The sequence below is a fragment of the Microcebus murinus genome, chromosome 18 (assembly GCF_040939455.1).
Source record: "Microcebus murinus isolate Inina chromosome 18, M.murinus_Inina_mat1.0, whole genome shotgun sequence".
NCBI classification, from domain to species: Eukaryota; Metazoa; Chordata; class Mammalia; order Primates; family Cheirogaleidae; genus Microcebus; species Microcebus murinus.
The window spans coordinates 42,285,509-42,299,864 of NC_134121.1; the positions used below are offsets into that span (position 1 = coordinate 42,285,509).

Below are 14,356 nucleotides of genomic sequence, written 5' to 3' on the forward strand. Positions count from 1 at the left end.
GAAAGAGAGGAATTAGTGATATCTGTGTGGAAATCTCTTAAGGAGTTTGCTGTAAAGGGTGAGGGGTGAAGATAAGTGGAATGATTGCTAGAGGAGGATGCGGGGTTGAGACTTGAGGATTTTTTTACCCCACTTTGAGATATCTGTATTCTGATGGAATGAATAGCCTGAAACCAGTAGAGAGGGAAAAAATTTAATTGGGACAGAGGGAACAAATTGTAATATCCTTGAGGAGGCAAAAGAAGATAGAGTCTGGTCCATAGGTAAGGGGCTGGCCTTAAACAGCAACACGATAGTTCTATGGTAACGGGAGGGAAGGCAGAGCAAATGGGCATAGAAGCAAGTGGGTAGGTGGGTGTAGTGGCAGGATGGTAGGAGCATGTGGACAGTTTCTTCTAATTTGCTTCTGTTTTCTTGGTGAAATAAAAAGCAAGAACATCAGCTGTGAATGGGGTGAGGGAAGGGGAAGGTGAAGGAGATGTGAGGAGAGAGAAAAGGCATAAAATGGTCATCTGGAGCGTGGGACAGTGAATGGACTAGGGAAATGTGTGCTTGGATAGCCAACCACACTTGAGATTGGCCTACTTGAGAGTAGGGGCATACATTTCAAGTGAGATTAATCAGCATGGTGTGTGTTTATAGCAGTGTAAGGGTGGGGTTATATAATATTTAACCAGCATTAGCATTTTTAAGGTATGCATGACTATAAGGGAGAGGAGTGGGGCAGGGCGGGGATGAAGGGTGTAAGGGAGTGATTGTGATAATGGGCCGAGGAGATTATGCTGGGTCAGAAGGGAATTAAGAAAGCCTAGAAAAGGTAAAAGGTAGTGTGTCTTTTTACAAAATAGCATGAATGAAATGTGAGAGTAGAGGAGCCCAGGACTACTCTCTGGGCCTTATTGGGCCTTGGAGTTTTGGCTCTCATATCCTTGTATCACTGGACTTTGAGCCCCACACTCAACAAATGGCTTTTGAGCTTTTATTTTAAAGTCAGTCTGTACAGGTATAGAACATTGGTTTAAGAAGTTATGTTGTCAAGAAGCAGATATTAAAAACCCATTAGTCGGCCAGGCACAGTGGCTCACGCCTGTAATCCTAGCTCTCTGGGAGGCCGAGGCAGGTGGATTGCTCAAGGTCAGGAGTTCGAAACCAGCCTGAGCAAGAGTGAGACCCCATCTCTACTAAAAATAGAAATTAATTGACTAACTAAAAATATATATACAAAAAATTAGCTGGGCATGGTGGCACATGCCTGTAGTCCCAGCTACTTGGGAGGCTGAGGCAGAAGGATTGCTTGAGCCCAGGAATTTTTGAGGTTGTTGTGAGCTAGGCTGATGCCACAGCACTCTAGCCCGGGCAACAGAGTAAGACTCTGTCTTAAAAAAACAAACAAAAACCCCATTAGTCTGTGCTGCTGTTTGTTTAGGTATGTACAGATTTGCAGTCTAGGAGCTGGTAGTATAACATATGGCAGTCAAGCAGTAGTTTGGTACATTCCTGACCCCATATCTCCCTAGATTTGGCCATAAGGAGATAGTCCTAAGGTGGTCCTTGATTCTATAAAGTTCAAATTAAAAAAATTTTTTTTTTTTTGAGACAGAGTCTCACTTTGTTGCCCAGGCTAGAGTGAGTGCCGTGGCGTCAGCCTGGCTTCACAGCAACCTCAATCTCTGGGGCTAAGCGATCCTACTGCCTCAGCCTCCTGAGTAGCTGGGACTACAGGCATGCGCCACCATGCCCGGCTAATTTTTTGTATATATATTTTTAGTTGGTCAATTAATTTATTTCTATTTTTAGTAGAGATGGGGTCTCGCTCAGGCTGGTTTCGGAACTCCTGACCTTGAGCAATCCGCCCGCCTCGGCCTCCCAAAGTGCTAGGATTACAGGCGTGAGCCACCACGCCCGGCCTAAAAAAATATTTTTAAACCCTTTATTTGAGCAAAGCTCACATCTTTCTAACCTCACCCAGAAATAGCAGCAGAGAAAAACGCAGCTTCTGTGGGTTGAATTGAGTAGTTTTAAATGTCTGCAGACTTCTTGCTTCCCACTTCTTAGTTCTTTCTTTGTGGTTTCTTTAGAAAATTTTGAAGTTACAAGCCTAGTTCTTCTGTGCAATTAGCTATCACCAACTTTGAGTCCTGGTCCAGAGGCCTCCACTTGCTTTCCTTATCAGTAACCAGAGCAGCAGTTCTTAAGAAAGATACACTGGAGAAAAATTAAGATAGTTTAGTCAGAGATCATTTGAGTAGTGGTTTTATTTGTTGTATGACACTGGGCAGATCACTGATTCTCTGAGTTTTCCACATCTGTAAAATAGAAGTACATGTGAAAGTGTAGTGTGCTGATGAATGTTACTGGTTTTATGCAGAGGGCTTCCAGGTATTCATGGACTTATCTCTTTTATTAAATCATTTATAGTAATATTATGTGATAATGTACTTTAGTCTCTGTGTGAATTATTTACATTTCAAAGGGTTGGCGTCTTTTGCCCAGAGACCCAAAAAAGCAGTGTTATTCGTCTGTAGAGTTTGTTTCCAAAATTTTTCTTTTGCCTGAGTAAAACAAATTTTTTCCATTTTTAAGGTAATTTTTTTATGATAAGAATTGATACCATCATGCTTTCCTCAAAATTGAGATTATATTGTAATTAATTTCTTTCTATTTATGGTAGAGACAGGGTCTCGCTCTTGCTCAGGTTGGTTTCGAACTCCTGACCTTGAGCAATCCACCTGCCTCGGCCTCCCAGAGAGCTAGGATTACAGGCGTGAGCCACCGTGCCTGGCCAACAAATGGATTATTTTTTAGGGACCAGGGTCCTGGCTCTGTCACTTGAAACAGTCTTAAAACTGGATCTGGCAAAGAGCCCAGAAGGTTATTTATTGGAGGTAGTGGAACCTGGTGGGGATGACCCTCCCTGAGGCAGAGAGCTGGAAGAGCCAAACAGGTTGCTCTTGTCCTGCTGTATTTTACCAGTTCAGATTGGCTTTTGTCACTGTCACCTGCCCAATATCTAGCTGATATCCTCGTGAACCTAACTAACCCTGTCTACATTACTTCCTGGCCATGCCCTAGGAGTAGATACAGATTCTCAGGGTCCTGAGGAATCTGGGTTTTAGGGAATATTTTAAGGGTGACCTGAAAGAGCTTCAGTCTGTGCTGGTTTGGAATGAAAACAAGGCTCAGAGATCTGCTGGGGTGTGTTAAGGAGATTTCTTTTTAATTATTGCATCCAGGGCCCCTGTTAATAATATGTAAATAGACCTTGAAAAGAAGAGAGTTGACATTGTGAGTTTCTTTTTGTTTGTGTGTGTGTGTGTGTGTGTGTGTGTGTGTGGCACTTTCTTGCTCTATTGTCCAGTAGACTGCTGCTTGAGGTTGCCGTAACGGCAACCTCAAACTCTGGGGGTCAAGCTATCCTCTTGCCTCAGCCTCCTGAGTAGCTTGGACTACATGCATGCGCCACCATGCCCGGCTAATTTTTTCTATATATTTTTAGCTGGGCAATTAATTTCTTTCTATTTTTAGTAGAGATGGGGTCTTGCTCTTGCTCAGGCTGGTCTCAAACTCCTGAGCTCAAGCAGTCCTCCCACCTCGGCCTCCCAGAGTGCTAGGATTACAGGTGTGAGCCACTGTGCCTGACCCACATTGTAAGTTTCTTATGGGAAGCAAAAGCTAAGGTTTAAGGGGCCCACTGTGCTGGAACTTTGTGCATACACACATCATCCCATTACTGTGTTACATGCTCAACTATGGTCACTACAAAAATTCTGACAGGAATTCAGGAGGAATAATAAGATACACTTTTACTACTAAAACAAGATTGTCTGTTAAGTCAAGTATTCTCTCCATGTACTATTTACGTTAACACATTGTTTATTAAATGTGGCCTAGGTACCAAAAGACACAATTCCAACCCACTGGGTTGTGATTCTAGTTGGGGAGATGAGATACAACCTAAGGTAGTTATGAAAAGCAGTTATAGGAAGTAGCGGGAAGAGCAGACTTGTGCTGAGTGTATTTTTATTAGATCTGTGACCTTAGACAACCTGAGTACCATTTTACTCATTTCTGAAATGGGAATGATAATACAGACTTTCCTAGGGTGGCTATAAGAATTTTTAAAGATGTAGTGCATATGAAATGCCTAGAATGTAAAGGATTCCCAGTAAATGGTAGCTGCTGTTATTGTTAATAGTTTAATGCAGAACATAGGAGTAATACAGCTTAAACACATCTTATTACAGTGATGTTGCCATTTCTTCAGACATGCTTCTGACATTAACTCAGTGGCAAATTTTTGTCTTTTAGGGATAAAAGACAAAATTTTTGAAAATGGCCAAAAAGCAGAGACAGACATAGGTATGAATATTTCCATTGTTGGTGGTGAGGCGACTTTAAAAATGAAATGTGACCATCATATAATGATATTTATGGCTCTGTCTGATAAACTGGCTTGGGAGGCAATTCTAGAAGAGGCATTTTAAATTTGTTGAGATCATGACTGGAGATATGTAACTTCCTGAGAACTTAGGTGGATCTGCTACTATACGTGTTTTGAAAATCACTCATTTTAGTCCATACTGTTAAGTGCTGTAACAGAATAAGTGACATAACCTGTATATGCTATGGGAGAGCAAACAAGGGACTCAGAATAGAGTGGATTGCTTTGGGGAAAGTCTTTAGAAGATGGGACTTGAATTTGAATCTTGAAGGACAGGTACCGTGTTTCCCCGAAAATAAGACCTACCCATAAAATAAGCTCTAGCAGGATTTCTAAGCATTTGCACAATATAAGCCTACCTCGAAAGTAAGACCTAGTGATGGGCATGGCTACTTAGCGTATCTGCACAACCCATGCATTTCATCTCGGAGCAGTAGAGAAGATGAGCAGCCCTTCTCATCTGCCGAATTGTGACAGCTACTATCCCAGAGGTGACCGGAAAGGTTCGGGCAGCCCCACCAACAAGGTCGGCTTCCCCTGTCAGGTCCCGGCCATCCTGTGCATGCTGCAAGCTGAGGCTTTGAGGGGAAAATAACACATCCCCTAAAAATAAGCCCTAGGGCATCTTCTTGAGGAAAAATAAATATAAGACACTGTCTTATTTTCGGGGAAACACGGTGGGGTTTGGTAGTCAGGGAAGAGGGATATTAGAATATTGAGTGGGGGGCTGGGCGGGATGGCTCACACCTGTAATCCTAGCACTCTGGGAGGCCGAGGCGGGTGGATTGCTCGAGGTCGGGAGTTCAAAACCAGCCTGAGCGAGACCCCCGTCTCTACTAAAAATAGAAAGAAATTAATTGACCAACTAAAAGTATATATACAAAAAATTAGCCGGGCATGGTGATACATGCCTGTAGTCCCAGCTACTTGGGAGGCTGAGGCAGGAGGATCGCTTGAGCCCAGGAGTTTGAGGTTGCTGTGAGCTAGGCTGATGCCACGGCACTCACTCTAGCCTGGGCAACAAAAGTGAGACTCTGTCTCAAAAAAAAAAAAAAAAAAAAAAGAATATTGAGTGGGGGAAGTCATAAGAACAGAGCATATGGGCGGAGCACTGTAGCTCATGCCTGTAATCCTAGCATTTTGCGAGGCTGAGGCACCTGTAACCCTAGCACTTTGGGACGCTGAGGTGAGAGGATTACTTGAGGCCAAGAGTTTGAGACCAGCCTGAGCAAGAGCGAAACCCCCATCTTTACAAAAAAAAAGAAAGAAAAATTAGCTGGACGTGGTGGCCCTCGTGTGTAGTCCTAGCTACTTGGGAGGTTAAGGTAGGAGGATTGCTTGAGCCCAGGAGTTTGAGGTTGCAGTGAGCTGTGATAATGCCACAGCACTCTAGCTTGGGTGACAGAGTGAGACCCTGTCTCAAAAAAAAAAAAAAAATTTGTAATTCGGTTTATTCAGCAAACATTGATTAAGTACCTACCATGTGCTGTACATTTTGCCAAGCTTGGGAACTCAGATGAAGGAACTGCTTTGACATTAAGGAGTATATAGTATACTGGGGAAGAAGCATATATAATGAACAATTATGACACAATATAGTAGAGTGACAGATATGCTCAGGCTGCAGTGGAAGTGCAGAAGAGGGATGCCTAATCCTGCCTAGGAATTCAGAAAGGGAAAGGAGAAGGCGAGATCAGGCTGATTGACATGGTAGGTTAACTATGTAAGCAAAGGATTTGAGACTTTATAATGTAGGAAATGCAAAGCCCTTGAAAAAATTTGAACAAGTGTTTTAGGGAGCTTAGTGAGTTGGTGGTATGCAAAATGAATTGGAAGCAAGGAGAACATTTGGAAGGCTAAATATGAGAAAGACTTGAATTAGAATTGTGGAGGAAGGCATGGGAAATCAGGGAAAAAATCATCAAGAGTAGATAGTGTTCTTCACTGACTTGTGAGAAATGAAAAAAAGATCATGCATTTACTCTGAACCTTGATATCTGGAAGATTAGTGGTGATGTTCAAGAAATAAGCATCAGGGAGAAGGTGAATGTGGTATTTTAAATGCCACCCAGAGGCTTACAGAGCCTGGTTCTTTGGGAACACACCGAGATAGTCTTTTAGCTCATGTCTCTCAGATCCCTCTACCCCCTTGTTGCCTCCACATCCAGGCCTAACTACTTTGGATTTTGATTGCAGCTCCTCCACCTCCACCACCCATGATCCGAAACGGTGCCAGGGATGCTCCGCCACCACCCCCACCATACCGAATGCATGGGTCAGAACCCCTGAGCCGAGGAAAGCCCCCACCTCCACCCTCAAGGATACCAGCGGGGCCACCACCTCCTCCACCACCACCCCTGAGGAATGGCCACAGAGATTCTATCACTACTGTCCGGTCTTTCTTGGGTGAGTAGCTGGTTGTTTTAGTCCCATAGTTTCTGTGGTGACTTCACTAACTCCAGTGCCTTGGCTGCCAGATGGCCAGGGTAGAGTGGGAATGCCAAATGGTATCCCTTCTTCACAGCAGTTCCCCTCCTGACTTTACCCTTGGGTCTCTAGCATCTCTGTTGGTTGCTTTGAAATAGATTTAAGTAATATCAGCAAGTGTTGTGCTAGCTCTAAACCCACTCTTGTGCTCCTCCAGGATCACTGTGTTTGTTTAGCTTTTAGGTCAGAGACTCTGTATGCTTTTTAGGATTGTTCAGAGAGGAATTATGTATCCTTCTAGGAAGCGGAGTTCCTTTCTGGCTCTGTAAAAAACAAAACACTATACAACATTTATCTGGTAATCAAAACCCATTAACTATAGCTGTGTTATTTTGAGGAAGTCACTTTACTTTTGGGGCCTCACTTCCCTTATCTGTAAAACGAGAAGGTTGACTAGATCAGGAACATATCAGATTAACTTTTCCGAGGTTACAAATGTTGGGGCTCCTACCTAGGAGATTCTGATTCATTAGTTCTGAGATGGAACCCTAAGTAAGGGTTATCCAGAGGTTATTGTTAGACCCTCTGTTGAGGACCCCTGGAAAAGATCTGTAAGGTCCCATGTAGTCCTAACATTCTGGGTTCTTTAATAGTTGCTTTCCTCCCCCGTCCCCCATCCCCCATGTTCCATGCTGTTCCCATTAGACCGGGGGTTTTGCTTTAAAGATATATCCTCATTGTAGAAACCTTTGGAACATGATCAAGCCATACCTTCTTGTGGAGAGCCCATAGAAAATGGGAGTGGAGGCCAAGAGATGGCTGTCCCTACTGTTTTGCATAGCTAAGTGAGGGAAACCTGGGTTGAAAGGGAATTATCTAGTCAAATCTACTAGCTGGAGCTAAATAGTCCCTTTTTTTAAAATTAATTAATTAATTTGTTTATTTATTTATTTTTGAGACAGAGTCTCACTGTGTTGCCCGGGCTAGAGTGCTGTGGCATCAGCCTAGTTCACAGCAACTTCAAACTCAAGTGATCCTCCTGTCTCAACCTCCCGAGTAGGTGGGACTACAGGCATGTGCCACCATGCCTGGCTAATTTTTCTATATATTTTAGTTGGCCGATTAATTTCTTTCTATTTTTTAGTAGAGACGGGGTCTCGCTCTTGCTCAGGCTGGTTTTGAACTCCTGACCTTGAGCGATCCGCCCGCCTCGGCCTCCCTGAGTGCTAGGATTACAGGCGTGAGCCACTGCACCCAGCCAATAGTCCCATTTTAAATTAATTTCTACCAATTTGTGGATTCAATTCAGTTGGTTTCACATGGTGACAGTCCCTAAGATGACCATGTTATTGAAGCACAGAACTATATTTCTTTCTGCTTCCTTGTAAACAGCTGGGCTCCTTTCCTGTTATGTGCCTGATTTTTAGTGGAAAGGTTTAAAGAATCAGCTCAAAGACTCACCCCTTAATGTAGACAGCCTTGAAACACACCCTCTGTGTACACACGGCATATAGGGTGATGCTGCTGCTGTTCTCAGGAGCCTTGTTTTAGTGGGTGAGGCAGGCCCTTGCAGCACATCAGAATGCACGAGAGATAAGTAAGCAAGGAGGGTCGCGTAAGTGCCCAGAAGTCTGTGGTAGCACAAGCCAGGGTGATATGAATTAATATTTCGGTTTTTTTGCAGATGATTTTGAGTCAAAGTATTCCTTCCATCCAGTAGAAGACTTTCCTGCTCCAGAAGAATATAAACACTTTCAGAGAATATATCCCAGCAAAACCAACCGAGGTGAGAATGGTAGTAAAGAAAGTTTTTCCATAATTGCATAGAATGTTCAATTTGTTTTGTTTTCTTTGGTTAAAATGTACTTCTCTTCATCTTCATTTTCTTTTTCTATTTTTTTTTTTTGAGACAGAGTCTCGCTTTGTTGCCCAGGCTAGAGTGAGTGCAGTGGTATCAGCCTAGCTCACAGCAACCTCCAACTCCTGGGCTCAAGTGATCCTGCTGCCTCAGCTTCTCAAGTAGCTGGGACTACAGGCATGCGCCACCATGCCCAGCTAATTTTTTCTATATATATTAGTTGTCCAACTAATTTCTTTCTATTTATAGTAGAGACAGGGTCTCACTCTTGCTCAGGCTGGTTTTGAACTCCCAACGTCGAGCAATCCGCCCGCCTTGGCCTCCCAGAGTGCTAGGATTACAGGTGTGAGCCACCGCACCCAGCCTCATCTTCATTTTCTTAAAAAACCAAAACAACAACTAAAACTAGTCCATAGATTATTTATTTATTTTTTATTTTTTTTGAGATAGAGTCTCACTCTGTTGCCCAGGCTAGAGTGCCGTGGCATCAGCCTAGCTCACAGCAACCTCAAACTCCTGGACTCAAGTGATCCTCCTGCCTCATCCTCCCAAGTAGCTGGGACTATAGGCATACGCCACCATGCCCGGCTAATTTTTTCTATATATTTTTAGTTGGCCAATTTCTTTCTATTTTTAGTAGAGATGGGGTCTTGCTCTTGCTCAGGCTGGTTTGAAACTCCTGACCTTGAGCGATCCGCGTGCTTCAGCCTCCCAGAGTGCCCAGCCCTAGTCCCTAGATTTTAAAGGTTAGCGTAAAGAGCCTTTCTCTCATTTCAGGAGTGTTTAGGTTCTTCAGAGTCTGGTGGATGACCTGTATGTGTTTAGTTTTTATTTTGTTTTTTTTCAGCTGCCCGTGGAGCCCCACCTCTGCCACCCATTCTCAGGTGAAGCCTGGCTTGGTCCTGTTCCTCAGGAAAAGGATGGACCTTCTCTTCTTCTCAGATGGTCCCTTCCATTCCCCGTAAACCTGCATGAGAGCTCCTAACATGTTTCTCCAGTGCAACCAACCCTAGACTCCAAGCGTCCTCCCAGCTCACCTCCATCTATGCATCTCGTCTCTGGACTTGGTGATTGGACTCTTGATAGTGATATAGGGTCTTATACCCTGCATCTATCCTTCCTCTAGCAAGGCCTGCTAGCCAGATGAGGAAAAAGCTTCTGTATCTCCTGCTTTCCTCTTGGGGAAAGGTGCCTTGTTGTGATGAATTAACTTATTGCTGGGGCAGGGCAGAATGATACTCCTTCCTCCTCCTCCCCACTGTGGGGGAAGCCTGGCGGGTATATTATATTTCATCATTTAGCAGTTTGGCATGGCCAGGACTTCTAGGTGGCAGGGGAGCATTTTTAGTGAAGCAGGAAAGGAGTTTGCAGAGAAGTGATCTGTTTTAAAGGTCAGGTTTGGAGAAAGGGCAAGGAAATGGGTCTCCTTTATTTTTAGGGGTATTTTGGTTTTGTTCTCACCCTATCCCCCAGCCCAGGAATAATTTAGACATAAACACTAAAAACTAATCAGTTGAACTAAACATTTAATAAAAAGAGAGGGTGAAATAAACTGAGTCATTTTAGAGCTAGTCAGTTCCTCTGCAGCAAAGGGACCACGAGCCATTTGAGTCCCTTGGGACTCCCTGCCCCATTTCCTCAGGGTGCTAGGCTAAGGGATTTTTCCTCCCCCCATCCCCCACCTCCCCATGACTTTTCAAGAGAAAAGTCACTTGTGGGGCATCATTCATTCCTGACTCACAAACCCCAGAAACCTGTGGTGGGAGAGAGGGAGACAGGGCCTGTGCCTGGGCCTTGGCCTTACCCTCAAGCTTGAGTCTGCCTCAGTCTTTTCCAGCTGGCCCTGAGTGGTCAGTGGTTCTTTCAGTCCTTTAGCCCCTGGAGGGTCCTACAGGATGACAAAGAAGGGAAAGATGAAGCACCCATGGAAGGGTCTGGCTCTGTGGGCCACAAAGGACTTTAAACCCTGCTTGTACTGAAGCTCACAGCCCATCTAACTGAGCAGACTCTTCCTTTCTCCACAACTCTTGCCTTCCCAATACCGCAGGGGTTAACACAGTAGAGTAGAGAAGGCTGAGGAAGTAAATTGAAGCTTATGGGGATATTCAGAGATTCCTCTATGCCAAGAAGCACAAAGATGTTGGTGAGGTGTGCCTCAGTCCAATAAATCTTCCTTGGCAGGCAGCAATATGTTATTTCTTCGTCTTCCAGGTCCTAGTTAAAGAGCACAGAGAAAATGGAGGTTCCTAATTTAGGTAGGAACTGAGGTTGGATGAGAAGACAGGGACCAGCAGTAGGGTGGAGCTTCGGGCTTCAAATACCAGATGCTTTGCTTTGCTACAGCTATTGTCACATGTAGAGGCAGCTCAAAGCTTGGCATGAGAGGAGGGAGACTGTGGCTGTGTTTTAAAATGAATGGGGAAAATTAGTTTAAAAATTTCACCAGACACGTCACAGGCTTAAACTGCCTTAGGGACCTTTCCAATTTATTGGATCACAGGCTAAGGATCTGTGCCTGGTGCCAGGTGAGGGAGGGCTCAACTTGGGTTATTTGTATGGAGTCTGCTATCTTTTGCCATCCCCTGGACCACATTGACTCTTGGGGCAAACTATGATTAAGTCTCTCACCAAACTTTTTCTAATCATGCTTTATTTATCATTCTTCTTTTCAAGTCTGTTAGCAGTTATCTCCTAGAAGTGTCCCCAGCGTCTGAAGTAGACTGAAAGAGGGGATGCTAGTGGAGGGGAAAGGGGAGAGGGTAAGTGGTGATGCTGCAGCAGAGTTCCAGGGTAGATGCTGACAAGTTACTGAACTTTGACTGTGAAGTCTTCCCATTTATTTTTGAAATGGGAGGTGATGCCTTTTGTACAATGTTATCAAAGTGTGTCTTCCCCCCCCCCCCTTACTCATACATAGAGCATCAAAATATCACAAGTAAAGCCAAACCCCAGCTTTTCACTGGGGCTTATATCTTCCTTCCCATGACCTGCTGCCCCTCATACCCTCAGCATTTGGACTGTGTCACATGGATACTGATTATGTATTTGTTATCTTGGCCTCATGAAAATAGGCCCAGGTCTAGATCTAGTCAGATGGGTTTTCTTCTTCAGAGCATGTCGATGACACAGCACTTGTTTAAATGTCTTTGCCTTATACATTATTTGGTCCCACTGTTAATATTAGATATATTATCATGTATATTTACTATTGAAGATGGGAATGTGATCCTCATAGTTACTGGTCTATTTTGTATGTTGTAAAAAGCTTATAATATAGGTTTAAGGTGGGCTGGCTACAAGAGCACTAAAACTACTCACCTTTTTAAACTGCTCTTTTTATTATCTGCTTGTGGGAATGTCGTCTCTTCAGTGGAACATTGGGTAGTCTCATGTTGAGACTGTTGCCCAGTCCCATTAATCCCTTGTCCCCTCCTGGAAGAAAGAGACGTTGCCCAGCTAAGCATCAGGAAGCTGTATTAAAAGCCCTTTGTATGGGTTTGGTTTTGTGATGTTTTTCCCTAGTGGGAAAAACTTAACAGTTGTTTCATACCTCCCTATCTGGGAAGCAGGGCAGTGGCCTCCGGGTTTTTAAATGAGCTAGGTGCCCCTTTTCCCCCCTTTTTCTCTGGTCACCAAACCTGGACCAAAGCACTTTGATATTCCAGGTGTGGTTTTCTCTGTCATGGGGATTTGCTCCAGCTGTAGTGCCCTATCATTTTCACAGCCTAGGCCAGCGGAGAGAGCCTAGGGCTACCCCATTCGATGAATGTGAGGCTGCTGTCTCCAGGAATTCATCCCAGCTCTCCCAACTGGCAAAGACAAGGAAACTAGTCACTGGTCATTGCACCGGGGGAATCCCCTCATCCCACGCTTCCCAACTTGAAATCCCAATTTACCTCCAAGGAGAGGTGAGAAAAAAGTTGTAAATAGACTTGCTACAGAGCAACTCAGGGTTGGGGTGTGTTTTAATTCTCCTGATCACTTGAAATAATCTGTAGGCCGAGTGCTTATGGGACTGGGGGAGAAGTGTGACTCCAGGGTTCTTCCCTTCTGTGAAGCTCTGGGGGTGGAGTGTAGGGCATTGAGGCCCTCTGATGGCACTACACTGAGCTGTCTGTCCTTCTGGAAACCCAACCTGTGATCAACTGCAGATCAGATTCTTCACATTCCAATTGTAGTCTTTCTCTCTCTATTGAATCTCAGTCCCTGGCTAAGTGGTCACGGTGGCCTTCTGTTAAGCCACCCTAATTTTGGGAATGGGAAGGGAGAGAGGAGTGTCCTTAAAACTCTGCCTTCAAGACTCATTTCTTATAAACACAACAAAACAATCACCTTCAAAACCACATGCAAAAAAAAAAAAAAAAAGAAGATAGCTGTTTAACCGAAGGAAAGGTTTGGCTCCATTCAACTCCACGTTCATTGTGCCTTTACTTGTGTTAGTTTTCTGTGCTTTCTTCTCTCCCCCTTTGAAGCAATTAAAATCTTCCTTGATAACTGCTGTTTTCTTCTTTCTACTCTTGTTTCTCACAACGTCGTGGGTTCCTTCTCTAATTGTCTTAAATCTCATTCCACTGATGGCAGAGGGGCCTCACCTTCTTTTCTCATGTCTAACCTTCGTCCTTTTCCACGGTGCCTGGCATGGAAGTCACAGTCAACACTGAATAAAAAACTAGAATGACACGTGTGTGTGCGCGCATATGTGTGTGTGCGTGTGTTCATCTGTATGCATGTGGATCAGTTTCTTTCAAAAATAATTTATTGTGTGATTTATTTTGCTGTTTCCATTTTTTTTCTTTTTTACCCAGAAGTTGCTGGCATGTATGATTTATTTTGGAATTACACTCTGATTACAGTGCTCCTTCCAAATAGCATTGATTTTTTTTTTTTCTCCCTCTAAAATGTATAATCTGGTCTCAGGTTGGATCTTTGGTACATTTCCTTCTTCTGGATGCCGTGCAGTTTAATTAAACCTTGCTTAAAAACAAAAACAAAAACCTGAAAACTGTGTCCTCTTGTCTGGAATACAGTCTCAAGTGATGGCATAGAGAGGGTAGAAAATCTGTTGCCTCATTTTCTGTGTAAGTGTAGTGGTTTGATTCCAGGTCCCATCAGAAAGTAGATGTTCTGACTTTGGCAGAATCATCTGCAGTTTCATGAGGGTTTTCTCTCCTCCACTCCTGCTATATTTTAAAAAATCACAGTTCTTGTTATCCTTGCTGAGAGATTCTGAGAGTCCTTGTGTTTCCACCTAACTCCCCTTTGCCCACGATTTCAGGGAACTCAGGAGGCCCCCTGGCCTTGTGTCCTTTTCCTTGTGTCCCTTGCAATTCTTTCTACCTGTGTTGCATGGCAGGTTCTCAAATTGAGTAGAACAAAAGGTGGGGGCAGAGCATACAAACTGTGTGTATCTATTTTTATATGGGGGCTGGCTGGTTTTTTTTGCCTGCTTTTTAAAGCTGACATCTTAGCTTTTTTTCTTGAACTTTGACTTTAGCTGTAAAAATTCAACCAGACATTCTCTGCTTACTGTGGTCAGCTTACATAATAACCACTAAGGCTTAATGTCCTTAACTTGCACTTTTATCACTAGCAAAGGTCTTAATGGGTTTGTGTATGAATCACTCACGTAA

General features: G+C 43.8%; 1 protein-coding gene across 4 annotated transcripts in view; it reads left to right on the plus strand.

Moving 5' to 3' along the window:
* Positions 1-13,728, plus strand: part of WIPF2 (WAS/WASL interacting protein family member 2) — a 52,487-nt gene extending 38,759 nt beyond the window's left edge. For all 4 annotated transcript variants that reach the window (XM_012765850.2, XM_012765848.2, XM_012765857.2 and 1 more), the window contains 3 exons: positions 6,638-6,847; positions 8,553-8,654; positions 9,574-13,728. In XM_012765850.2, the coding sequence (XP_012621304.1) occupies positions 6,638-6,847; positions 8,553-8,654; positions 9,574-9,614 (353 nt within the window). In that variant the 3' untranslated portion in view covers positions 9,615-13,728. The remainder of the gene's footprint in view (positions 1-6,637; positions 6,848-8,552; positions 8,655-9,573) is intronic.
* The last annotated feature ends 628 nt before the right edge of the window (positions 13,729-14,356 follow it).